The sequence below is a fragment of the Nomascus leucogenys genome, chromosome 1a (genome assembly GCF_006542625.1).
Source record: "Nomascus leucogenys isolate Asia chromosome 1a, Asia_NLE_v1, whole genome shotgun sequence".
Classification (NCBI taxonomy): domain Eukaryota; kingdom Metazoa; phylum Chordata; class Mammalia; order Primates; family Hylobatidae; genus Nomascus; species Nomascus leucogenys.
The window spans coordinates 39,831,611-39,859,563 of record NC_044381.1 but is presented as its reverse complement, the minus strand read 5'-3'; the positions used below and the strand labels follow the sequence as shown (position 1 = coordinate 39,859,563).

The 27,953-nt window shown below is 38.2% G+C and overlaps 2 protein-coding genes across 2 annotated transcripts in view; both read right to left on the bottom strand.

The window, feature by feature from the left end:
• Window positions 1-789: 789 nt before the first annotated feature.
• Window positions 790-27,887, bottom strand: LOC101176042 (ankyrin repeat domain-containing protein 18B-like). Its single transcript, XM_030801087.1, is given in 11 exon segments — window positions 790-1,264; window positions 1,418-1,589; window positions 3,115-3,194; window positions 4,038-4,091; window positions 5,251-5,296; window positions 8,695-8,917; window positions 10,267-10,478; window positions 11,070-11,351; window positions 18,643-18,772; window positions 25,725-25,870; window positions 27,433-27,887. Coding segments are annotated over 9 exon segments (1,176 nt in total). The 5' UTR covers window positions 25,772-25,870; window positions 27,433-27,887; the 3' UTR covers window positions 790-1,264; window positions 1,418-1,487.
• LOC100597406 (ankyrin repeat domain-containing protein 20A2-like) overlaps window positions 27,382-27,953 on the bottom strand; it is a 56,670-nt gene continuing 56,098 nt past the window's right edge. The window contains 1 exon segment of the mRNA XM_030801199.1: window positions 27,382-27,953. Within this exon segment, the coding sequence (XP_030657059.1) occupies window positions 27,382-27,953 (572 nt within the window).

Genomic DNA, 27,953 nt, shown 5'->3' with positions numbered 1-27,953 from the left:
AAGCTGGAACTCACCACCTCATCCTTCTCAGCCTTCCTCTTGCCCTGTCTCCAGGCTGTCTTTTCAGCACTGGTGGGGAACATCAGGAAGTGACGGAAGATGTGGCACTGTGCCTGCACCCAGAAGCTGGCTGTGTGGTTCATCTACCAGATTGGGCCCTTTTTGCACTTGAACATAGAGTCCTCCTCAAGATGGCCTGTGGTCTGCCTCTTGGCACCCAAGAAGCCCACAGTGCTGTAGGGGACCTGATGCATGGACTGGAGCCCCAAAGGCAGCGCACACCCTGCTCCTGAGCCTGCTGCTCATTTCCTCTATGTGGCTCCATTTGCAGCACAGTTGTTGCACTGAGGCCTGTGCATGCCAGGCAAGGCCAAGCTGGCTCAAAGAGCAACCAGCCACCTCTGCAAGGGTGTGCCAGGAGCAGGTGGACCAGCCACCAACCTCACTCGCTGCTAGTCAGGATAAATCAGTTATTCTGCCCTGGAGGTAGGGCCCCAGTGCCATCTGCTTTTCCTCAGGGCTCTACTCCATCAGCCATCAGGTGGTGGTCACTCAGGCTGTGGGAACCTGGCCATCCCTGTTTCCTTGAGTAGGTGAGGTTGGTGGCTGGTCCACTGGCTCCTGGCACACTCTTGCAGAGGTGGCTGGTTGCTCTTTGAGCCAGCTTAGCCTTGCTTGGCATGCACAGGCCCCGGGTACTGACAAGCTGCTCCGAGTGAGCTTGTCTTATCTTGGGCCAAATTCTAAGTCTGGCCAGGGCCACAGAAGGCCGAGTCCCCTGGGTGGTAATCCTGGCTGCTGCAGGGGGGCCCATGATGCCCCTCCCCTCCCAGGGCCCAGGATGAGGCCCAACTGGGACAGGACCCTTTAGGTATGGGACTTGTGCCCCAGGAGGGGGCCTCTGTCACACAGGTTGGGTGAGAAGATGTATGGCATGCTGCTGGCTGCCAGGGCTGTTGGGATGCACGTTCACCCTTCCCTCCAGGGACCTCAAAGTAACCAGCTTCCTCTTTAAGAATGATTTCCCAAGGCCAAGGAGACATCTGGGGCTGCAGGGCAGCTGGCCGCATGCTGCCCTGGCTTCTTCCATGTTGTGCTCATCACTACCCACCAAGGGGGCTCAGATGCAGGCACCATGCAGGGCGGTTGTCTCTGGACCTGCATCTTGGTTATCATGGAGCCGGACTGGGCCTGGTGACATGGTCCTGATGGGCTTGTCCTGGGTGGTCACAGGGGTGATCAGAAAAGATGCAGAATGGAATTGCTGCGAAAATGAGTGAGATGACTGTCAGCACAGAACAGGCACCCAGTGAGTGTTCAGGGATTACCCTCAGTAGCTGCCCAGAGGCCAAAACCACCCACCTGATAGCGACTGTCCCCAAGCTAGGAGGAAGAGAAGAGAGCAGGTCCCACTCACCTGAGTCTAATCAGGCAGCTGTGTTGAGATGTGCCTCTCAGCTAGAAAATGGTCCTTCACGCAGAGCCACTCACAGACACTGCTGTGTGTCTCTAACTGCTCCACAACACAGAGGCGATGGGGGCTCAGCAACAGTGGCATTGTGGGTGACACAACCCACCACAATGGGAGCCTGCTTGGGTCAACAGGGCCCAGAGTCAGTGTCCTCTATCCCTTGAACTGACATGTGTGCATGCAATGTGTTTGTGCATGTGTGTGTGCCTGTGTGTGTGCACGCACATATGTGTGTGTTTGTCTTGCTTCTCTGGCCAGGCCTAGCTTCTCCACTCACGAGTGCACCCAGGTCCTCATCACTGTCACCACAAGGGCCCGTGGCCAGCATTAGAGCCTCTACAGGTGCTCCCCAATCTCTGCCCTCCCCACCCATGGTGGTCCTGAGGATGCAGACAGAGGAGGGGCACCGGGTAGAGCAGAGAGGGCTGGCACCTTCTCTAGGTGGAACGCAGGTCATGTGTAAAGTTGTAGGTCTGCCAAGCAGTGCTGGATTCAACACATCTTCTCACCTTCTCTTTCCAACCACCCTCCAGGGTGCCCTGACTCACCTTCCCTACAGATGGAGGCAAGGAGGCTCCACAGACAAACCCCCTGCCTGAGGTCATATAGTGGCCACCTGGCCAGGTTCCTACTGACCAGCTGCCCCTGACCAGGTTCCCACTGAAGAGGCCCCTAATGACCACTCCTCCACTGACCAGGTCCCACTGACCAAGTCCCCACTGACCATGTCTTCCTAACCAGGCCCGCACTTAATAGGCCTCATGGGCCAGACCCCACTGGCCAATTTCTCACTGACCTGGTCCCCACTGCCCAGGTTGCCACTGACAAGACCACAGTTTACCAGGTTGCCACTCACTCGACCTCCCACTGAACAATTCTCCATGGATCAGTCCCCAGCTGACTGAGCCCCCTCTGACCAGGCCCCTAGTATACTGTATAGGCCCCATCAACCAGTTTTTCACTATTTATGTTCCAACTGATCAGGCCCCACTAATAAGGCCACCAATGACCAGGTCCCCCGACTGACCAGTCTTCCAATGAGTAGGTCGCCAGGTTCCCACTGATGAGGCCTTTACTGAGGAGGCCACCATTAACCAGGCCCCTGCTGATCAGGTCCCAACTGGCCAGGTCCTGATGACCAGGTCGTCTCTGACCATGGTCCACTGACCAGGCCCCTGAGCAGCGGTGCTCAAAGATTTATTACAATGACCCCTTCAGCTCACAGACCCTCCCTCCTGCTTGTGTGCCCAGAGGTCAGGCCCAGGGGGTCTCTTTGGGACACAGGCTTTCCTCCAAGACACAGGGAGAGACAGTTGGCCTCAGGCTCCAGGTGCCCAGTTCCACACTCACCCCCAAAGGTCCTCTGGGCCCATCTCAAAGGAGACAGTGAGGTGGCCTGGCACTGCCTGGACATGCCATCTACCCTATTCCTGAGTGTCAGAGTGTGAGGAAGGGAGGGACAGTTAGCAGATGAGACACTCTGTGCTGCTGGGTCTCCAAGGGCCCTTCCCACAGAGCCCCAATCTAAAGACATAGCACAGAGGCTACAGGAAGACTAATCCACAACCTTTGAGGCTGAGCCAGGGGACCACATGAGGATGGTCCCCAGAGAGCCAGAAGGCCCTTTGCTAGTTTCTTGGTACCTCAGTAGATGCAGCAGCGGTTCTTCTGTTGGACACTAGTGAGCGCATGCTGGGGAGGGCTTGCCTGTGCTTCCTCAGTGGCTCCACCTCTGCTTCTAAGAAAAATTACCCGTTCCAGGGCTGGGGCAGAGAAAACACAAGATTAGCTTAGAACATCTTGTGCCAGAAAGAAAAAAGTCCTGCCAGAGTAACAGGGACAAATCAAAAAGACATAAAGTCAGCTTGAAATGTCTACCACTGGCCTAATCTTGGAGAACTGGACCACCAGAATCATGAGCTTTCCCTTTTCCCTTATTTATTGGTTTTATTTCTCCATGTAGAACAAAGAAGAGAATAAGAAAATAATCATCTGGCAACCATCATAGTAATAATTGTTCAAACACAAGTCATCCATGAAATGCTAAATCTAGTGGGTTCTGAGGAGTAACCAGATATTTACAGAGCCTCAAAGTATCTCCATACAAAATACGGTTGAACTACAAAAAGAAAATCATAACATTAGCATGGACAAACCTGGGAAGTACTCCTTAACTCTCCTAAGTCATAAAAACTGTAAAATGCAAAGAAGCCTTCAATGACCTTTACTAAAGTATCAATGATGACTTGGTTGTTTGGCTGTTTAAACAGCTGACATTTGGGCAATTTGAGTATGTCAAACTCAATAATACTGGTTTTCATTTGCAAGATCCACTTAAAACTTAAGGAGGCTAAAAAACATCATTTAAAATACCCTATAAATTATCATCATACGTATGATACAAAAATATCCTACTTCAGTAAATATTGTAATGTTATATATTTTATGAGAAACGATTAAAATGCTGTGTAAATAGCCCAGTAATAAAGTTTTATAATCTTTTAAATCATACGATTTTTCCTTAAGACTTTATGGTTAAATATTCTCTTCATTAGATGTGGCTTTCCAGTGGATTCTAGAGAAGAAAGTAGATGGGAACTAGTGTCCAACACAGCAACAGCTGGAAAGAAAAAAAATTTATGTTCTTTACCTAAAACTCTTCAGTTAATTGTGAGTTTAAAAACTAAAGAGTTGAGAACTTTATCAGAGTTAATAAGAATGAGAAATATGTATGTACATTTACAATACAAAATTACTATTAGATAATTTACACATGGCATTAATTCTAATTGTGTTTAAATATCAGAGCTTTTTCATTATTCATTCATGTAAGCAACAGCCACGTGCTAAGGTACTAGAACCAGCACTGGAATTACAAGATGAAAATGGTATGGTCCACCTCCCAATAGTCATAGGCTATAACCTAAAAAAACAGACGGGCATGCAAAGTCCATATAGAGTCATAGATACCATGACAGGTATACAGCAGGGCACTACTGGAACACACAGAAGGGACATGATCCCACTTTTGTGTCAATATCATCAGCTTTGTGGTGGAGGAGATACATAGGTTGATACCTGAAGGACAAGGAAAAGCTTGCCAGATAGAGAGACGAGAGGAAGGCAAAGAGCCTGAGGTGAGGAAGAGCCCTGAGGAGTTCCACTCCATCCAGTTTGGCGCTGGAGCAAAGGGCAGAGTGGGGTAAGTGGTGAGAGACAAGGCTGAGTAACTTGACAAGAATCACATTGACGTGGATGTTTTTATTTCATGGTGAAAAATTTGGAACTTTTCCTGAGAACAGACGTAAGCCAATGACACAGTAAATGACAGGAGATTTAAAATGTCACTTCAGGTGATTGCTTATGAAGGGTTATTGCTCAGCTAAGGATTTCTGAATGAGTCTGAAGTCTGTTGGCCTTCAGTCTCTACCAAAACCCTGAGAACTTGATGATGGCTTTGTTTTCTGAGAATCGTTTCAGTGTGCTGGCTGACAGTTCCATGAGGATGGCAAAAATGAAGAAATTGTAGAGCCAGTGAAAAAGAGATGCATAGACTTCTTGGGAATTTTTTAAGCTATGGAACGTGATGAATTTATGGTGCATAAGCAAAGTCTTCTCTGTGAAAGTTTTCGTTTTCACATCTTTCATTAGATGTGTGTAAGAAAAAAAATACTTGACGTAGTACCTACTAACCCAACAATGAAAAGGAATGCCATTTGCTATTTACACTTTATTTCTAAAATAAACCTAAATTTAATTAATAAATTTTGGCCACATACTTCTCTTTGTTTCTCTAATTATTTGTTCTACACAGTCCAGCTGCATCTAAAATAAGTAAAAATAATTAATAATGTTTAAGTTAAACAAGGAACATTATCATGAAAATAATATATCACTTACAAAATGTGGCCTTTAGTATTTTTAGTGACTAGACATAACTTGAAGTTTGCTTAAATAGAAAAATAATCACATAAATAAAGTAAAATTTCTACTTAAGTTTAGATAACAGAGGATGTATCTGTGTAATGCTGTTTAGACAATCTGACAAAAATACAGTTAATAGTGGTCTATTGCATATGCACGATTTTAGAAAGGTAGTGTTTTATTAGTACAAAGGTTAAACAATGGCCAGGCGTGGTGACTCATGCCTATAATCCCAGCACTTGGGGAGGCCAAGGCAGGCAGATCATGAGGTCAGGAGATTGAGACTTTCCTGGTCAACATGGGGAAACCCCATCTCTACTAAAAATATAGAAATTAGCTGGGTGTGGTGACACGCACCTGTCCCAGGGAGGCTAAGGCAGGAGAATTGCTTGAAGTCAGGAGGTGGAGGTTGCAGTGAGCCAAGATTGCACCACTGCACTCCAGCCTGGTGACAGAGTGAGACCCTGACTCAAAAAAAAAAAAAAAAAATTAAATAATTAAAGTCATCTTTTGCAGTGAATGCATTGCTTTGAAATTCTTAGCAAAACTCTGCCCTTTATAAAAGTTTAATCCATTTTTTACTTCAACAAATTTTATCCTAAAATGAAATTTATATTCTCTACTTATAGTAAACTTTTTTTATAGTAAATTTTTCTTGTTTTTTTTTCTAGTTTGCATTCTAAATTAAGGTGGTACCTGTGTAGGTTTCTTCCAAAGGTATATTGAGGGATGCCAAGGTTTGGAGTACAATTGAACCCATCACAAACGTAGTGAGCATAGGACCCAATAAGTAGTTTTTCAACCCTGGCCCACTCTGTCCCTCCCCGTTCTTATTTCCCAGTGTCTGTTATTCCCATGTTTATGACAATGTGCACCCAATGTGTAGCTCCCACATGAATGAAAACATGAGATATTTGGTTTCTGTTTCTGTGTTAGTTTGCTTAGGAGAGTGGATTCCAGCTGTATCCATGTTGCTGCAAAGGACATGATTTTGTTCTTTTTATGGCTGCATAGTATTCCATGGTATATATGGAATTTTCCAATCTACCTTGGATTTTCAATCTACCTTGGATGCACCTGGATTGACTCCATGTCTTTGCTATTGTGAATAGTGCTGCAATCAAAATACATGTGCATGCATCTTTTTGTTAAAATGATTTATTGTCCTTTTGGTATACTCCTAGTATAGTAATGGGTTGCTGCATCCAACAATCATTCTTAGTTCTTAATTTCCAAACTGCTCTCCCTAGTAGCTGAACTAATTTACATTGCCACATATGGCGTGTGTTCCCTTTTCTCCACAGCCTCCCCAATATCTTTTTTTTTTTAACTTTTTAACAAAAGTCATTCTGACTTGTATGAAATGGTATCTCACTGATGTTTTGTCTCACATTTTTCTAATGATTAGCAATGGTAAGCATTTTTTAATATGTTTGTGGGCCACTTAAATGTGTTATTTTGAGAAGTGTCTGTTCATGTCCCTTGCCCATTTTTACTGGTGTTATTTATTTTTGCTTGTTGATTTGTTTAGGTCTCTTATGGACTCTGGATAATAGGCATTTGCTGTATCCATAATTTGTGAATATTTTCTTCCATTCTTTAGGCTGTCTGTTAAATCCATGATAGTTTCTCATGCCGTGCAGAAGCTCTTTAGCCTAATTAGATCACATTTGTCAATTTTTGTTACTCTTGCAATTGCTTTTGAGGACTTAGCCATAAATTAATTGACAAGTATGATGTCCAGAAGAGTATTTCCTAGGTTTTCTTCCAGGATTTTTATAGTCAGAGGATGTACTCTTATGAAAGAGAAGCACAAACCTTTTTTTTTTTTTTTTTTTTTGAGATGGAATCTCCATCACCTAGGCTATAGTGCAGTGGTATGATCTTGGCTCACTGCAACCTCTGTCTCCTGGGTTCAAGTGACTCTCCTGCCTCAGCCTTCCAAGTATCTGAGATTACACATGCCTGCCAACATGCCTTGCTAATTTTTGTATTTTTAGTAGAGATGGGTTTCATCATGTTGGCCAGGCTGGTCTCAAACTCCTGACCTCAGGTGATCCACCTGCCTCGGCCTCCCAAAATGTTGGGATTACAAGTGTGAGCCACCGTGCCTGACCAAGCACAAAGCTTTTAACATAAAAATGGAAATGAACATTTTAGTGTTTTGTGTAATTCATAAAATGCAATTATTTTGGATTCTACTATATAATAAACATCCATATGTGGGGTAAAGTGTTTGGATGCCAATCATTCAGTTGTGATTATGGGTGAGAAGAGTTGAGATGGTGCAAATAAACTTTTTAAAAAATTTTTTATTTTCAAGACGGAGTCTTGCCCTGTCACCCAGGCTGGAGTGCAGTGGCACAAACTCTGCTCACTGCAACCTCCGCCTCCCGGGTTCAAGCAATTCTTTGCCTCAGCCTCCCTAGTAGCTGGGATTACAGGTGCCCGCCACCACACCTGGCTAATTTTTTTTGTACTTTTAGTAGAGACGGGGTTTCACCATCTTGGCCAGGCTGATCTTGAACTCCTGACCTTGTGACACACCTGCCTTGGCCTCCCAAAGTGCTGGGATTACAGGCATGAGCCACCGCGCCTGGCTGGTGCAAAGAAACTTTAAAAGTGACGTGAGCTGGGCACGGTGGCTCATGCCTGTAATCCCAGCACTTTGTGAGGCTGAGGCAGGCAGATCACAAGGTCAGGAGTTCGAGAACAGCCCGGCCAATGTGGTGAAACCCTGTCTGTACTAAAAATACAAACATTAGCTGGGTGTAATGGTGGGTGCCTGTAGTCTCAGCTACTCAGGAGGCTGAGGCAGGAGAATCGCTTGAACCCAGGAGGTGGAGGTTGCAGTGAGCTGAGATGGTACCATGACACTCCAGCCTGGGTGACAGAGTGAGACACTGCCTTAAAAAAAAAAAAAAAATGTGGTGTGAACCACAGCTAAACTACAATCAATTAGAGAGAAAGCCAAAGCATCTCAAAGTATATCGTCAGTTATCAGGCAATAACATGCAATTTCTAAAACCTAACTTAAATGCAGCTTTTAAAGATATTTTAAACATGTCAGTTTAGTCACATTTATTGAATACAATTAGTAAATGGGTATCTCTTGAAAATAAGAGCTCCAGGGAATTAAAAAATGTAAAGTTCCCATTTCCTTTCTGTGTTAACACAGCTAATTATAATCTTTACTTAACATGCATAAGTCAACAGAACAACTCAGTATTTCACCAAATTAAAAACAAGAATTATATTAGAGAAATGAAACCCAAAACAGAAACGGTCATATAACTAACCTCAGTCAAGGAGATCTTGCAGTTATTTGAAGTCTGTGGGTTTGAAGTAGGAATTCTTATGGGCATTTTGGGAATATATTTTCTGTTGAGTCCTGTACTAGTAAGATTTTCAACACAAGGTGACTCTGGGTCTGCCCTCGTAGGAAGAGTGCTGAGAAAATATTTCATCCGCTCTTTCTGCATAAGGAGCTTGGTGCTGATCACTGCTATTTTCTTATCTGATCTGTAAAGAGAGCAAAGACAAATGCTTAGTATTTCATTTTTCCTTGAATGATTCTTAATGACTTGCAGTTTTTAAAAACTTGCCCTGAGAGTAAACCAAGTTACCCAATAAACAGTGTTTTCACACCGAAGGTGTGTGAGAGCACACCTGTTGTAAGGAATTATAATTTTAAAATCGTTCTAAAGAAGTACCTGTGTTTCTAAGGTGATTTCTACTGAACAAGCCGTTCAAACAAAGTAGACAGGGAAGAGAAATGGCTACCAGTGATGTCTGGCTCAAAAGGTAAAACTTGCTGCCTTCTAAAATGGCTCTAATTGTAAGATTCTGAAGATTCCATTACAAATACTTGTATTTAAAGGGTAACAACATGGGAAAATGAATATGTTGATTTGCTTGATTACAAGAACCACTTCACTAGAAGTAATTATATCAAAACATCATGTTGTACTCCTTAATGTAGGTTAAGAAAACTAAAATGAATGAAAAAAATCTAGGAATACTTGTGTTTAGTAAACTAGTTTTAGGTTTCACCCTTGTACATTTCACCCATTATCTAGGAACGATTAAACATTTGGCACTGAGGAATAATTCAGAGCAACAACTCCTAGGGGAGAACTAGATTGTCTGGTTGGTGACCAAAAAGAACTAAAGCATCTCTGAAGGCAATTAGCCCCCAGCACTGTGACCAAGGCACTGGAGGTGGGGCTTGTTCTTTCTGCCTTCCACACACCCCTTCAGGCTGAACAAGGTGTTATTTTTTAACCACTTTGTGAATTACGCTTCTTGAAATTCCTGTGATAATTATTCCCTATTTCTCAAGGATGCCTTTCTGTAACATCTTGAAAATGTTACACAAATAGTCTTTCTTGAGGCACCCTCTAGTGATAATACTAAAGATCACAATCAAAAACGATTGTGCCCAGAGTAGCAGTACCACTTGACACTTTGGGTTTAGGTTGTGATCCACTGAAAAATAAATTAAACTCATTAATATTTCTATTTAGGGAAATTTTGACAAGTAATTTTATAACAAGATCACTTTATTAATTATATAGCTTCAAAAATACTTAGTGAAAAAAACTAGCAGATTAAGTTAACTACATGAGACTTTTCAGGGGAAAAAAGCCATACAAAAGCAAAAAAAAAAAAAAAGAGAGAGAGAGGAGAGACAGAAACTATCCTTGACTAACATTTTAAAGGTAAGATTATTTACTAACATTATTTTCCAAAATTACATTGTCAAATTAGCATTCACTTCCTACTAATATCCTGAAGCCATCTCACTAAAAATTATGCTTTCAAAACAAATTAATGAGTTTAATTCATTTTCTATGAGTGTATGTTTTGACTTCATTAATTTTTTTGACATGGAATTGTTAGCCTTCAATGCTACTGCAAAGGCTTCCTTATATTCTTCTAATTCGGTTGTAACCTCTTCATAAGCAGTTTTCATTTTGGAGAATTTACGTTCCACATCTTTAAGTGTGAGTTCCTTCTTATTTAGTGAAGCCATATTATCCTTGTTTAACTGCTCTAATTGTTTTTCATATTGTGCTTGTTTCTAAAACAAATGAAAAGAATACACTTTTAAAACAATTATAACCTAATTATTACATGTTTGTTGCCTTTCATTTTGAGTCAGTGATTCAAAGAGCAATTTTGAATATGTTTAAAAAAGAGGCTGAAGCTTAAAATGTTTATCAGCAATATCAAAACTAATAACTGAATTCAGAATTAAGTCTGATTTATAAAAATTTGAAATCATAATTATGTTAGTATTAATGTAATCTGGTCATATAAAAAGTAATAGAATCCATTCATAATTTTAAAAAGTGATCAACCAACAATGTAGCTTAAGACCAATTCAAAAGTATCACATAATTTCTAAATCACAACTTTTTCTTATGCCAACTGGTCTTAATCATCAAATGACTCCATAGTGAGAATCATTACTCTGAAAGATTGATTTTATTATAATAATAATTAAATATTTAGAAGAAAAAACAGATGCCATCTTTTTTCTAGAACTCTACAAAGCAAATTGCTACAAGAGAGGCAGAGGAAACACATTATATACGTATCCAAAATATAATTTGCAGTGAAATAAATGAAAGTACATTACAGATAAACTTACCTGATTTAAAAAACTAACCTGTAAATGGATTTCTTATAATTTTTCTACTGTCTGCATTGCCCTTTCATCTAGCTCTGATTTATATTCTTGTAGTTTACTAAGTTTTACCATATTGTTTTCCATATGTGTCTTAAGATTTAATATTTCTTCTTCCAACATCTTTTTATCCTCCTCAAGTTTTTCACATTCCTGTTGTACTTTTTTCATAGATAATAACTCCTGTTGAAGAACTTGATTGTCTTTAGCCAAATTGACACATTTTGAAGATACAGCTTCCTTCTCTGCTGTAAGATCATCAAACTGCATGAATAAAATAGTATAGCTTGATAATGAAGTAGGCTGAGAATAATCTAATACGAAACCAATAGCAAATTTTGAAATGCATTTACTTGCAATAAAATGTTATCTGTAATGCAGTAGATTCTTCAAATGTGAACCCTTAAATTACTCAGAATTTTAAGAACAAAGTAAAAGCTACCATGAGTCACAAAAATATATTATATACTATCATCATCTTTGCCACAGAACTTTGCACTTCATCTTACTTTTATTTTTCTGATAATTTATTTTTGTTCCTCCTTAAATGGCACTAAGTTATCTCTTAGTAAAAAGTATCTAACCCCCTTCCCTATCATTCCCCATATGTCAGAAAAAGTTTCAGAGATATCATATTGAGTTATTTAGGCCAAAGTCAATAAATGGCTCTAGGAATAAGACTTTGAAAATAATATAATACTCTATACTAGGCATGGTGGCTCATGCCTATAATCCTAGCACTTTAAAAGGCTGTGGCAGAAAGATCACTTGAGGCCAGGAATTTGAGATTAGCCAGAGCAACATAGTGAGACCCCCATCTCTACAAAAATATTTTTTAAAATTAGCCAGGCATGGTGGCTCACGCCTGTAAACCCAGCTAGTTGGGAGACTACGGCAAAAGGATGGCTTGTACCCAGAGTTCAGGGCTGCAGTGGATTATGACCACATCACTGCCCTTCTGCCTGGATGACAGATGAAGACCCTATCTCAAAAAAACACAAAATAATGAATCCAGTAAATAAGGATTCTGATGCCATAAGCCTTTGCTTAAACTGCAAATGTTTCATGCTAATTTGAATTGCATTTTAAGAAGTAATGACTCTTGGGGTAAAGGCCATAGAATACAGCACCCAGAAATAAATCCACATATTTCCAGCCAACTGATTTTGGGTGAAGGTGCCAAGAACAAGCACTGGGGAAAGGACAGCCTCTTCAAGGAATGGCAATAGGAAAACTAAATATCCATATAGAGAAGAATGATACTAGCTTCCTGTGTAACACAATATAACAAAATAAACTCAGAATCGATTGAAGACTGAAATATAAGGCCCAAAATTATCAAACTACTGTAAGTAAATATAGGGAAAATGCTTGAGGACATTAGTCTGCACAAAGATTTTTATGGGTAAGACATCAGAAGCATAGGCAAAAAACAAATGATAGACAAATGGTACTACTCTTGTATATACTCTTGTATATCTTATATATCCAAAATATACAAGAAACTCAAACAACTTGACAGTAAAAAAAGAATCTGAGTTCAAAATTGGGCAAAATATCTAACTATACTTTTTTTAGGAAAAAAGAAATATAAATAGCCAATAAATAAATTTAAAAATGCCCAATATCACTAATCCTCAGGGAAATACAAATCACATCTACAATGTGATATAATCTTTCTCCAATTTGAATAAATTACTATCATTGAAAAGATAAAAAAAAAATTGCTGGTGAGGTTCCAGAGAACAGTAAACTCTTACATGCTGTTGGTGGGAAGGTAAATTAGTGCAGCCACTGCAGAAAACAACATGAGGTTTTCTAAAAAAATTAATAATGGAACTGCCAAGGGATCCAGCAAGCCCACTACTGGGTATTCAGGCAATAGAAAATAAAACAATAGATCAAAAGGATACCTGTCCTCATATGTTTATTGTAGCACTATTCACAATGGCTAATGTATGGAATCAACCTACATATCCATCACCAAATGAAAAGACAAAAAACTGTGGCACACATACACAATGGAATACTATTCACCATATAAAGGAGTTATTCGTGGCCACATGGATCAGTCTGGAGAATGTTATGTTAAGTGCAGACACAGAAAGATAAATACTGCACATTCTCACTCCTGTGTGGGAGCTAAAGAAAAATTGAGGGCTGGGCAACATGGCTGATGCCTGTAATTTCCTAGCACTTGGAAAGACAAAGGCAAGAGAATCACTTGAGGCCAAAAGTTCCAGAGCACCTGGGCAACATAGGGAAATATCTCTATAAAGTCAAAAATCAGATGGGTGCAATGGTGCATGCCCATAATCCTAGCTGCTCAGGAGGCTGAAGTATGAGGATCACATGAGACAAAGAGTTGGAGGCTGCAGTGAGCTATGATCAAACGACTGTCTCCTGTCTGGGTGACTATAGTTGCCCAGAGCCCAGACTACACTAGCAAGACCCTGTCTCTTAACAACAATAAAAAAGCTCAAAGAAGTAGGGGAAGGTAGGCTGGTTAATGGATATAGAATTACAGTTAGATAAGAGGAATGAGTTCTGGTGTTCTGCGGCACTGTAGGGTGAATATGGTTAACTATGATTTATTGTATTTTTTTTAAAAGCCAGAAGATTGTAAATGTTCACAATTCAAAGAAATGAAAAATGGTTGAAGTAGTAAATGTGCTAGTTAGCTTGATCATTACACCCTATTTACATGTATCAAAATATCACTCTGTAACCCATAATTATGTATATATGTGTCAATTAAAACAAAAGAGAAGCTACATTGATCCCATTTAAAAAAACAGAATATGGGCCAACCTTACTGACTTCCTCCTAATGAATAGAATGCAGTAAAAGGGATACCATGTGGCTTCTCTATCTCGGACTGCTTTCCCTTGGAACTCAGCCCCCAGATTGTGAGAGCGCTCAGGCCACAAAGAGAACCTGGCAGTGCCAGTGTCAGTGTTCATGCTGCCTGCCCCAACCAAGGTTCCAGCCAATGGCCAGCATCAACCATCAAACACATAGGTGAGCAAGGCTTCAGATGATTCCATTTTCCCAACTGATCAGCTGTTCCTAGGGAAGCTGAGGGGAGCAGAGACAAGCTGTCCTGGCCAAGCTTTTTCCAAACCACAGGTTCATTAACAAAATAAATGTTTTTCTTTTAAGCCACAAAACTCTGGGTAATTGTCAGAAAAATAAGTTTTAAAAAGAGACAACAGGAAACATAACTTATGCAGCAGAAAACAGTCTCCTTTAAAGTAGGATCTAATAAATGTTGAGGTTAATTTATTGATGGCAAACACTATTGAGAAGCAGCAGATAACCAGGAGAAAGACAAGCTGCTGACGACGAACTTTTCCTAAAACTCCTTCGATTGTGAACTCTGATAACAAGGCAAGGGTGTCTCCTTACAATTTCCCCTCAAGTTAGGAAATAAGACTGGGAAGCAAGAAGACATATGATATGAAAAACAACCAGAAATACTTGGTTACACAATCAAAATCAGACATTTACCTGATTTGAATTAACTAAAATTCTAAAAGATAAGCTTTGAGTATTTATTAATCAACCTGGTATTTAATTTTTATTTTCCTTTTCTCAATGAGGAAATAAGGAGAACATTATGAAATGATTTTGTCTTCACAGAAGTAAACATAGTGTGCTCTGAGTGTTAAGAAATCAAATGCAATTTCTCCTTTACCTTACTTCAAGCTTGTTTGTTTGGAGAAGTTAAGATCATCCCATCTCTATGTTATACCACAATGCTGTTATACCACAATGCATCTCTAGAGCACACAACTTGGCTCTGAAATTTTGAAAGTCAAAATACTAATCTACTATGTGTCTCTGATAAATTGCCTGAACATTACCTGATTTTGAAGTGCTGCAATCCTAAGACGCTTTCTTGGAATGAGTTAAACTTTATATTCCAAGAATCCTCTACTGAGCTAGAAAGCAGAGCTGTGCATCTCTGTTTCAGTAAAAGGAGGTCAATACAGGGAACTGTGGTTTCTGAGAATGCAAGATCTGCACCAAGAAAAGGATTAGCCACAGTGCTACCCAAGAGAACCAGCTGCTAGGTGGAAAGAGGATCTGAGAACTGCAAGATGATGACTTCACTTGATTTCCACTGAGGAAAGCTGGCAGCTGAGACTTAAACTTCTCCTTCCTGGATGGTAAACATCTATGGAAGATTCTATGAATTATAATGAGTTAGCAAAACATAATGCACTAAATATTAGACTATGTCAGCAGATCCTGTGACCAAAACTTACTGAAAATAAAACTATAGTGGGAGGCAATGGAAAAGAGACTAAAGGTTTGAATGGAGAAAAAAGAAAGTGTGTCTTGTAGACCTGGCTTCCCATCATATCTTAGAGTAAGCAAGGTATAAGCTGGCCAGAGACTCCTTTGCGACAGAAAAGGTGAAGTTAAAGATATTCCACTAAATTTAATTTTTATTATGACATAAGACAACTGATAATATGCAACATGATTGAAAAAACTTCTCAGTAAATTCATTTTGGCCTTGGCATAAGAATAGACATAAACAAACTAAGAATTGATAATCTAAAAATAAACCTGCACATTTACAGACAATTGATTTTATATAAGGTTAACAAAAGAACAAAACGGGAAAAGAATAGTCTTTTCAACAAATGGTGCTGGGACAACTGGGTATCCATATGCAAAAAATAAATAAATTTGGACCAAATATCTTATTTAAAAATTAACTCAAAATAAAACAGTTAACTGTAACAGCTAAAACTATAAAACTCTCAGAAGAAAACCCTGGTATAAATCTTTGTGACTGCATTTGGCAGTGTTTTCTTAGGTAGGACTCCAAAGGAAAAATGGATTCAATGGACTTCAAAATTGAAAACTGCTGTGCCTGAGAAGACAGTATCAAGAAGTGAAAAGGCAAGACACTAAGTAGAAGAAAGTATTTGAAGAGCATATATCTGATAAGCGACTTGCATATATAGGATAAGTAAAGAACCTTTGCAATTCACAAGTAACAAGATAACTCAATTTTAAAAATGGGCAAAGATTTTGAATAGATATATCTGCAAAGAAGATATAAAGATGGATAATGAGCACATTAATAGATGCTTGATGTAATTAGTCATTAGGAAGATATAAAGATGGATAATGAGCACATTAATAGATGCTTGATGTAATTAGTCATTAGGAAAAGTGAAACCACACGTGGTATCACTTCACATCACAGGATAAAATCTTTGTTCAATAAAAGAGAAAGTAAGTGTTAGGAAAAATGTAAGAAATTAAAACCCTTATCCAATGCTGCTGGGAATGTAAAGTGATGCAGCCACTTTGGAAAACAAACTGGCAGCTCCTCAGAAGGTTAAGCATGAAGTTACCATAAGACCCAGAAATTCCAGTCGTAAGTATATACTCCAGAAAAATAAAAAACATGCAAGCACAAAAACTCATACATAAATGTTTACAGCAGCATTATTAATAGGAGTCAAAAAGTGGAAAGAGCCAGAACGTCCATCACCTTTGGGTGGGAAAGAACCCAAAGGTCCATCACCTGGCGAATGGATAAATAAACTGTTTGATATATCCATACAATTGAATATTACTCAGTAATAAGAAGAAATTAAGTACTGATACTGTATTAGGAGGAGACAGCAAAATGCCTAGGCAGATACGGAAGGGTCCCCGGAGAATCTCCAGCCAGCCCCACAAGTGTTTACACCAGATGTTATGTGCAGTTAAGGGAACCTGGACTTGTCTTGCCTGGACATGCCAGCAGCAGACCAGAGGCCCACAAGCACTGGGGGAATGGGGTGGAGGCACCAGGAATTCACGCCTTATGCAGAGGAGGAGCCTGGCCGCTTCAGCTCATGTGTTCCTGGTATTCAATTGTGAGGTGGAAACCTGTTTGCAGGACCCCTCTCTTTGCTGAGAGCTTTCCTTTCACATAATAAATTATGTCCTCCTCATCCTTCAATGTGTCTGCATGCTTAATTTTTCCTGGTCATGAGAGAAGAACCCAGATGTAGCTGAACTAAGGAGAAAAACCCTGCATCAATACCTGTTACAACACAGATGCAGCATGAAAAATTATGCTAAGTGAAATAAGCCAGTCACAGTAGACCACTTGCTTTTTATTTCAGAGGCTTATAGGCAAATCTGTACAAAGAAGGTGGGTGGTTCCCTAGGGCTGAGGGAGGAAGGAAAACTAGTGAAGACGGCTAAGTGATGTGGGGTTTGTTTTCAGGGAGATGAAAATGTTCTAAAATTGATTGTAATGATGACTGCATAACTCTCTGAAAATACTGAAGTCAATGACTTGTATATTTTAAATGAGTGAATTGCATGGTGTGTTCATTATTTCTCAATAAACCTGTTACCAAGCCCCCCCAAATTAATTTGGTACTAGTGATCTGGAGACAGGTACTGCTTGGTTTCATATCACTGGCGAAAGTTCAAGACATAAGAGAATCAACAGCATGTTCTTTTTATAGAAAAAAGGTTTATATTTTAAAAACTATCGTTTTCATTAGTATTGTCTGTAAAATTAAATGAAAAATCTTTCTTTCACTGCTTAAAGCACTGAGAGATTTATATTGAGGAATAAGACCTTTTTTTCTTTGGCCCCAATTTCCATCTAAATGGTCTGGGAATCACACGCTTCAAACTATCAAATCTCATCAGATGGGTTTTATTAACTCTTATATTGCAGCTTACTTTCTCACCTGATTCTGGTACAGCATCACAGAGAGAAGAAGCTGAAGGAAATCGAACTATTTAACCCCCAAATATATTTTCTGACATATTTTGAAATGGCTGCTGCAGGGCAAAGAGATTGAAATGGCCCTCATTAACGTAGCCCAATCTCTCCCCTTCTAGGTCTTCCCAGATCTGGGGAAGATTAACTAAGTGCCTGATGCATTTAAAGTCTGAAAGGATATATTTACCCTCTATTTTCTCAACATATTTTGGGAGAATTTGGGTTTTTCCATTATTAATATGTTCCCAAACTATGTGATTTTTAATCCCAAAACTGATTTAAAATTACCACATGTTGGAATATAAGTTATTCTATTATAAAGATACATGCATTTGTATGTTCATTGCAGCACTATTCACAATGGCAAAGACATGGAATCAATCCAGATGGCCATCAGTGATAGACGGGATAAAGAAAATGTGGTATATATACACCATGGAGCCATAAAAATGAATGAGATCATGCTCTTTGCAGGGACATGGATGAACTCAAAGCTGTTATCCTCAGCAAACTAACGCAGGAACAAAAAACCAAACACTACATTTTCTCACTTATAAATGGGAGCTGAACAAAGAGAACACATGGACTCGGGGAGGGGAACAACAAACACTGGGGCCTGTTGGGGTCAGGAGGGGGAGCATCAAGATCAATAGCTAATTCCTGCGGGGCTTAATATCTAGGTGATGGATCGACAGGTGCAGCAAACCATGATGGCACACATTTACCTAGGTAACAAACCTGCACGTCTCACACATGTAATCTAGACCTTAAGATAAAATAATTTTTTTAAAAAATTACCTTCTGTTTTAGCTTCTTAATCAGAATATCCATTTTCAGTTGATCTGTTTTTAAGTCTCCATGGCAACCGAAGTCTTCATTTCCAAATACACTTAACATATTTATTGTCATTTCCAGGAGTTTCTTATATCTGCAGAAATGTGCAGAATTAGTAAGTCAAATATTTTTAAGAGTAAATATTTAATAATTGTTTAAACAGATATTATGTTACAGCATATCAAAGAAACACATCTATAAACTATGATCCTTTCAGTTTCAACTCAGCATAGTTTGGAAGCATTCTATATGAAATTATAATCTTAGATAAATAATATGAAGAACAATTTGATGGCATATATGGCAGGTAAAGTGGTATTACAACCATACAGTTGTTATTTTTATTTTTATTTTTTTGAGATGGAATTTCACTCTTCTTGCCCAGGCTGAAATGCGATGGTATTATCAGGGCTCACTGCAACCTCTGCCTCCTGGATTCAAGTGATTCTCCTGCCTCAGCTTCCCAAGTGGCTGGGATTACAGGCATGTACCACCACGCCTGGCTCATTTTGTATTTTTAATAAAGATGGAGTTTTGCCATGTTGGTCAGACTGGTCTTGAACTCCTGACCTCAAATGATCCACCCACCTTGGCCTCCCAAAGTGCTGGGATTACAAGTGTGAGCCACCACACCTGGCCTAACCACACACTTTTTGTAAATAAACTATTCATATCCATGTTGGTATGCTAAGATAAAATAACCTATCACTAAATATAAGCCATAACCCAGAGATGAGTAACCAAGAAAAAAATGTAAAACACATACATTTGAAAAAGACACAAAAATACATTTTGATACCCATTGACCACAGTCTATAAGAAGAAAAAAAAGTACGCACAAAAAGCAGCAAGGAGATCATTCAGTGTAGAAAAAGAGAAGTAAGGAACATCTTTCATATTGAGTGAGGAGAAAAAGGAAACAGGCAGTTTTAGAAAAAAGGAAAGGGGCAGAGAGATGTGCAACAATTTAAAGACTCTGAAGAAGAGATCTAGAGATCTTTGCTGACATAATGTCAACAAAATGAAAGAGATATAAAACCATGTAGAGAAAGGCAGTGACAGAAAATTGTCGATTAGAATCAGAAAACCCACTTAAGTGCTCAGTAAATAAATAGAAAAGTAGCTGTGTTCAGGGCTTCAAAGACACGTTCCATTTTTTTTTTTTAAATCTGTGATCAAAACATGAATGCTCATTTTACTTTTAAGTTATACATATATATATGAAATTTATTTCTGTAAAACAGAAGTTTAATAACACATATACTTCCTGTATACAATGGAGGTATCTGTGTAAAATGAGTAAATTTCCATATGTTTTATATCTAAAAGAAAAAGAAGCAGAAACAAAATATAAGCTACATATCAAGACAAATTTTGATGTTAAAGAATGACACAAATAGGTCTTCTTTAAAGAATTTGAATGCAGCAGAGGATACTACAAAAGGAAGAAAAGATGACCACAGACAGCAAAAATATCTTCAGAAATAAAAATTCAAACTAGATAAAGAGTGCACTTGACATTATATATCCAAGGCTTTGACATTGTTTTCAAAATCATTAAAGAATAAGTGGCTGGGCATGGTGGCTCATGCCACTTTGGGAGGCTGAGGCGGGCAGATCACGAGGTCAGGAGTTCGAGATCAGCCTGACCAACTTTGCAAAACCCCATCTCTACTAAAAAATACAAAAATTAGCTGGGTGTGGTGGCACATGCCTGTAATCCCAGCTACTCAGGAGGCTGAGGCAGGAGAATTGCTTGGAGGCGTAGGTTGCAGTGAGCTGAGATGGCGCCATTGCACTCCAGCCTGGGAGACAGAGCCAGACTCTGTCTCAAAAAAAATAAATAAATAAAAATAAATAAATAAATAAATAAGTATAATATTTTGGCATTCAAAAAATTTTCAGATTATGTTGTTTCTCTTTTATACATATTTTTAATATAAATTTTTTCATCCCAACCTTGCCCCAGCAGCTCAGCTGACTCCCAACCCCATGACGCACATGCCTATAAAGTTGTGTTGTGAGTTTCTGAAATACATTTTAAAATAGAATTCTTTTAATTATGAAAATGGAGACATAAAATGAATTTGTATCTCGGTTTTAGTCAAGTAAAATTAGAGTTAAATCAATTAATAAATGGTTAAAATATTCTACAATATGAAAACCATACCTAGTTGCCTCTTCTAATTCATGATTTTTCTTTCTTATTTGATTCACATTATAGTCCAGTGATGATACTAACACAAAAAGTTTCCTTAATTCTTCGTTTTTTTCTTCAGGCTTAAAAAAAGTGTTTAAAATTATTTTTGTAAAATCTAGAGATGCTCTTTTATCTTAAAAATATTATTTCTCATAAGTTGATGAGTAATATGTATTTAGGCAGGGATATAAAGTGCATTTTATAAACCTGATGCCAATAAGGGCAGATTTCAAAAATAGTCACTTTTCTTAAAACTGCTAAAAATGATTCATACTTTCATCATTATATTTTCTGAAATTTAAACAGCCAAAAATGTTTGTTACAAACAAGGGTTTTTACACATAAAATACTAAGGGTTAGTAAAAAAAAAAGTGTAGTTATATTTACATTTTAGTTTTTAAAGATGCTCTAGAAACATTGTCATTAATAGTTTAAGATATTCTAAGTTTTCTTAAATTACATCTTACTAAGATGATTTTTAGAAAACTCTTATCTGTTTCCCATTACATTTTGGATCCCCATCTGTCTTCAGGCTGAGTTAATACTGTCATTCTCTGTAAGTATTCACCCACAGGTTTCAGTTTTTCCCTTTCTCTTAACCATTTCTCTTTAAATAAAGTTTTTTTATATAATAAACAAAAACACAACTTTTGTCTACTTTTTGTGGTTTTTCTATTGTCTTGTTTCTCCCCTTCCATTGGACTCTATGAAACATGTTCTTAATCAGAAATCTATTTTTCATCACTTATTGTGTTTTTAATACTGAAATCTGATTTTTAATAATTCCAATAAAAAAGTCCAAGGGTCATGAAGGACTTTATCCTGCTTTACTCAGCAGCAACTGTGAGCAGTGACCAAATGTTCCCTCTGCTCCTCTACCCCACTTCATTTCTAAATGCAGCAACCTCTGTTCTTCAGCCCTATTCCTTTCTGTTTTTGTTTGTTTGTTTGTTTGTTTTTGAGATGGAGTCCCCCACTGTCACCCAGGCTGGAGTGCAGTAGCATGATCTCAGCTCACCGCAACCTCCGCCTTCTGGGTTCAAGCAATTCTCCTGCCTCACCCTCCCAAGTAGCTAGGATTACAGGCTTGTACTACCACGCCCAGCTAATTTTTCATATTTTTAGTAGAGACGGAGTTTCACTATGTTGGCCAGACTGATCTTGAACTCCTGACCTCATGATCTGCCTGCCTTGGCCTCCCAAAGTACTGGGATTACAGGTGGGAGCCACCATGCCCGGCTGCTATTCCACTTTTTAAATTCTCTCAGGACTCCTAATATCTCAAAACTTTGACCTAGATTCCCTAATCTACATTTCCAGCTCTGACCTTTTTCTTGAGGCCTCTTCCTTCTACTACACATATTATAGACAATATTCTCAACCACACGCTCAGACATTGCTACTTGGTGCAGATTACTTTTGTAGATAGTGAATCTTGTCTATTTTACGTTGGTTCTTATTGATGTTACTTTCAGTACACTGTTATTTTCTAATCTCAAAGGGGGACAGTCTCACCATTACGATATTGACCAGTATACCTTGTCCTTTTTTTCTTTTTTTCTTCTTTTTTGGACCAGTATACTTTGTCCCTTTTTTTCTTTTTCTTTTTTTTTGAGATGGAGTCACACTGTGTCATTCAGGCTGGAGTGCAGTGGCGCCATCTTGGCTCACTGCAACTTCCACCTCCTGGGTTCAAGTGATTCTCCTGCCTCGGCCTCCCAAGTAGCTAGAACTACAGGTGCACACCACCATGCCTGGCTAATTTTTGTATTTTCAGTAGAGACAGGGTTTCACCATGTTGGCCAGGCTGTTTTTGAACTCCTGACCTCAGGTAATCCACCCACCTCAGCCTACTAAAATGTTGGGATTACAGACGTGAGTCATGGTGCCCAGCCCTTTTTTTCTTTTATAATGAAAACTTCCCCATGAGAATCAGATTATCAATTGTTTGCCTTTGTTTTCTTTTAAAGAGTTTCCTTTTCCATAGAGATATGGCATGATGAACATCTTGTTCTACAATTTCTTTCAGGGGACACTCAACTATATCACTGGGAAGCTCCAGTCAAGTAGAGATCTCCCTTCTTCCCAATCAAGATTCTTTATCTCAAAATGGTGTCCACCAAATGTCTTAATCCAGGTAGTCTCTTGCTTAGAAATTCATGAAATAAGAACCTTCTCGAGAAGTCGGAGGCTATTGATTGAGATGGTTTAATGCTGTTCCTTATTACATGTTTATTATATGTTTTACTCCCAAGGCAGACATAAAAGTAGCTAATAATTCTATGCCTGATGTCTAACTCACTTCTATGGGAATCTATACAAAATGTTTTATTTATGAGACAGAGTCTCGCTCTGTTACCCAGACTGGAGTGCAGTGGCTTGATCACCACTCACTGCAGCCTCAATATTCCAAGCTCAAGCGACCCTCCTACCACAGCCTCCCAATGTAGCTGGGACTACAGTTATGCACCACCATGCCTCAGCTAAGTATTTAATTTTTTTTTTTTTAAAGACAAGGTCTCACTATATTGCTCTGGCTGATCTCAAACTCCTGGGCTCAAGCCATCCTCCTGCCTTAGCCTTCCAAAATGCTAGGATTACTGGCATGAGCCACCTCCTCCAACCAGGTGTTTAACTGGGGACTAACGTGAAGCACTTAGTACGTGGAACATAGTGAGCTACATAAAATATTTGCTATTAGCATAATAATTTTATTGTATATCTTAACAAAATTGTGTATGTTAGGTAGGTGGCATGCCAATGGAAGTAGTCTCCTATAGCTGCACTGAATCATTCTTTTCACCACTGAGAGTTGAAGCAAATGGGGGGCATATAATTTATAACTTACTTTTCTCTCTGTATGACTCAATAGGCAATGACTATGTATGTACTACAATGAAATAGCACCTCCTGGATTGAATAGTACATAACTGACATGACCAGCAGAGACAGGCTAAAGACACTGAGCTGAAAATCCTGGACTCTATTGCTAAATCGAGGCTCCTGAATCAGTTCCTCTGAGCAACTGTTGCCGTGTTGCTGCCTTCACAAGCACTCTGCCGAACGCTCATATTGAGGAGCTGTACCATGGTGCATCAGACAAGCTGCAGCCAGAACTGCTCAGCTGACAAACTGGTAGCAGTCCAGAAACACAATTCTGGCTGCATAGTGAAAAAAGGCCAATTTAGATTCTTTTTCATAGTGAAAAAAACATAAACTTGTGATTGAACGATTCTCCTCTATTAGACTAATTGGTTTGGATTTGGTATTTAATTGCTAAAAATACATTTAGAATATAAACGTTACTGTGTCAAGGTCTCAAAGAATAAATAATTGGTATGGTATAAAGTATTTAATTGTATGCTAAAAACTTCTAAGCTAAAATATTTTCAATGTATGCAAGGATACATATTATATATTATTCCCCCGTTAAGCAAATTTATAATGAGACAAAATTATCTTCCATAAAAAAAAGCCATGTAAAATTAAGGACTAAGTTTTTCTGCCCAGACTAGACAACAGTTGCTAACACATAAGGTCAATGAGAGTCAGAACAGTCAGAGAAAGCTTCATGAAAACAAAAAAATTGTCTGCCAGGTCTGAGTGAATGAGGCTAGATGAACAGAAACTGAGAAGGCAGAAAGGATAGCATGAGCAAGACGAGTGCTGAAATCTGCCCAATTAACTCTGAGAATAAAGTCAAATGGCAGGGAAATAAAAACACATGTCCACATAATAACTTGTAAGTGAATGTTTGCAGCAGCATTTTTCATAATAGCTATAAAGTGGAAACTAACCTAAAGGTCCATCAACTGATGAATGAATGGAAAACCAGTATAGCCATGGAATAGAATATCATTTAACTATAAGAAGAAGTAAACTGCCAATGTGTGCTAAAACATGCATGAATTCTGAAAACATTCAGCTACGTGAAAAAGCCAGTCATAAATGACTACATATTGTATAACTCTATGTATATGAAATATGCAGAACAGGCAAACCTATGGAGACAAAAGTAGATGGTGGTTGCCTACAACAGGGGTAGGTGGAGGGACATGGAAGAAGGTTGCAGTCATGCCTAGGAGATGTGGCATTGCTTTTGAGGGTGATGAAAATGCTGTGAATATACTAACAGATACTGAGTTGCACATTTTAAATGGTTGAACTGTCTGATACATGAATTATATCTCAGTGAAACTGTTTTTAAAATCCAATGGCAGGATCGAGATAATTTTCTCAGCTCTCAATTTTTGATGTACATACTATATATCAGATCTAAATATTTCTACACTTTTATAGTATATTTTAAATAAAAAGTAAATAAAGAAAATGCCTAACTTTTCAAATAGTTTGTAAATTAACATAAAACATGTACATTTCAAAGAATAGTATAATAGCCTTTCTGTACAAGTTAACCTAGAATCTGTGAAATAAATAGACACAGATTCTGTGTCCATTCACAAAAGTGAAGAAATAAAACAATTTTCTGGAACATTCCATTAAACATTCTCCTCTGATTTAATCTGGACTGCCTCATCATAGCAATACAAAAATTACTTGGAAATATGTTTAACAGGAAAAAAGTCAATTTTCTCTGCGGAATGATGTATAATTATCAATTTTTCCAAGGGTACATATTGTAAGAGAAAAGGCATGCAATTGTTTTTCAAAATGGTAGAACAAAAGTCACAATATAAAAAAAAAAGTACATTATAAAGATAGTAAAATGGAAATAATTATAATGAAAATACAAAATCAAGCTTCTGCCAAAATTAGTATCCTAAAACATGTTATATAATTCAACCAGCTACAGAATAACTGTCAACATGTTAAATTCCATACATACTTGACTTTCCACTTGAAATAATTTCTTCTTTGAGGCCTGTTTCTCATCCAAATTAATGTGACAACATGATGTACCTTCCAGTGGAGACTCTAACATAATTTTTTAAGGGAATCAGCCATTTCTTGTTGAAGTTGTCTCACAACCACCTGATAAAATATTTTTATTACTGATTTTATTAATTGCCTCATTATTAAATTATGTTAACAATATTTAACTCTAACATGCCTACTTTGAAAATAATCACACATATCAATTCACCGTCTTTTCATCACATGTACACACTTTTATTTATTACTGAATTCAGTGAGGGATGCAGAATGTGTTATCCTCCTGCCAAATTGGTATTCTCTTACTTAACACAACAGATTCATCCCACCATTCAATCATCTTAGAAGCTCAACTCAACCTCAAAGTTCCTAACATATTCAATCAACTGTTCAAATCCTTCCAACAGATTCCTGTCTCAGAATAAAAGTAAAATTCCAATGGCCTTTGAGGCCCTAGGTAAACAGGCCTCTACCTCCCTCTCTGACTTCAAGTTCCTACAACTCCCTCCTGTAATTACTCCATTCCCACTGTACATGAAGCCTGCCATCCCTCTTTAGTCTGAAAATGGGGATCTAATGCCTAACTCATAAATCACAGGCAGCTACAGTATATCTTTGTACTGGACAAAGTTATATTCAAATGACAGTCATTGAGCCTTGAAATAAAAATTATGAGCTAATTATTAATAAACATATTCAAAGTAAATTATGAATACCAGTGGGAAGACCAAATCAAACATGGCTTTGCTGAAATTTACCACATTTACCCTAAATTATAATTTTATAACAATTAGGTGCCTTTAAAACATTACGTGGTCATAAAAATATGTAATTTGAGACTGACATATTTTCAGATTTAAGTTAGATTAATATGAATAATAATAAAGCTATACCAACCAAAATATATAAAAATCTACCTAAAGCAAGATATTACAAGACACAGCAATACACTTCAGTTCATCTGGGAAATCTAGAATTAAGTGTCAAAGCAAATCGCTTAATTAAATTTTAATTTGAAAATACTCATTTCAGGTGTAAACATTTCCATTTATACCTTCATCATGGTCTTAACATGTGGCAACATAAAGGCATTAAAATTATTATTTCAGCAGTACAGGACTATCTACCTTAAAATATGACTCTGTGCCTAATAAAATTTCATAGGTGACACAATGTCTTTTCTCAAAGTAAATCATCTCTCAGCTCTACCTTTTATTTCCTGGAAACAAGGTATGTTTCTAAGCTGATATAGTAAACACATTTTTCCTTCTTTTACTAAAAAGTTTTGTTGAAATATAATTTACATACTATAGAATGTATCTGTTTTAACATGAAGTTAAAAGATTTTTAGTAAATTTACTGAGTTGTGCAGCCATCTCTACAATGCAACTTTAGAGCATTTCCATCACTGCAAGATCCCTCAAGCCCATTAGCAGTCACTACCAGCTTCCAGCCCCAGCCCTTCACAAACATTAATCTACTTTTTGTTCCTATACATTTATCTTTTCTGGATGTTTCATGTAAATGGAATTATACACTATGGTAAACACACTTTTTATCTATTGATTTTTGTATTCAACTAGGTACAACATGTATCCAGAACCAAATGTTTAAATTTTCTTTCTAGAAGTTTGAAAGTATTTATCTTCCTTGGTACTTACTACTCTTTCTGTTTTCTCTTTCTCATATTGAAAGAGACTTTCTTTTAAATAATTATATTCATTCATTCGCTTCTTATTTTTCTCTTCTAGCAGGAGGTCTTTCTTTCCACTCTCAATAAAGCCTCTTTGGATATTAATTACTATCTCTTCATGATCCTCTTTCTGATGAACATCATCTAGTTGCTGTTCAAGCCACAGATTTTCACGTTGGAGTTGACATATCCTCTCTTCTACACAGTTCCACTTTCCAGTGGATTTACTCACTTCAGCTTCTGCATTTTGATACATCTCTTTCATTTCCTTTATTTGCTGCTGTGTTTGGCTTAGGTCGTTTTGTACAGTTTCTAAAGCCAGTGACTTTTTTCTGAGAGTATCTCTTGTCTTACGGAACTTATCTTTTAAGGTATTGAATTTAATTTGCATTTTAAAAAGTTGTTCAGTAAGAAACTCATTCTCATCTTTTACTTTGGAAATATCAGAACTGATTTTTACTTGTTCAGAAATATCTTGTGTTCTCTCTT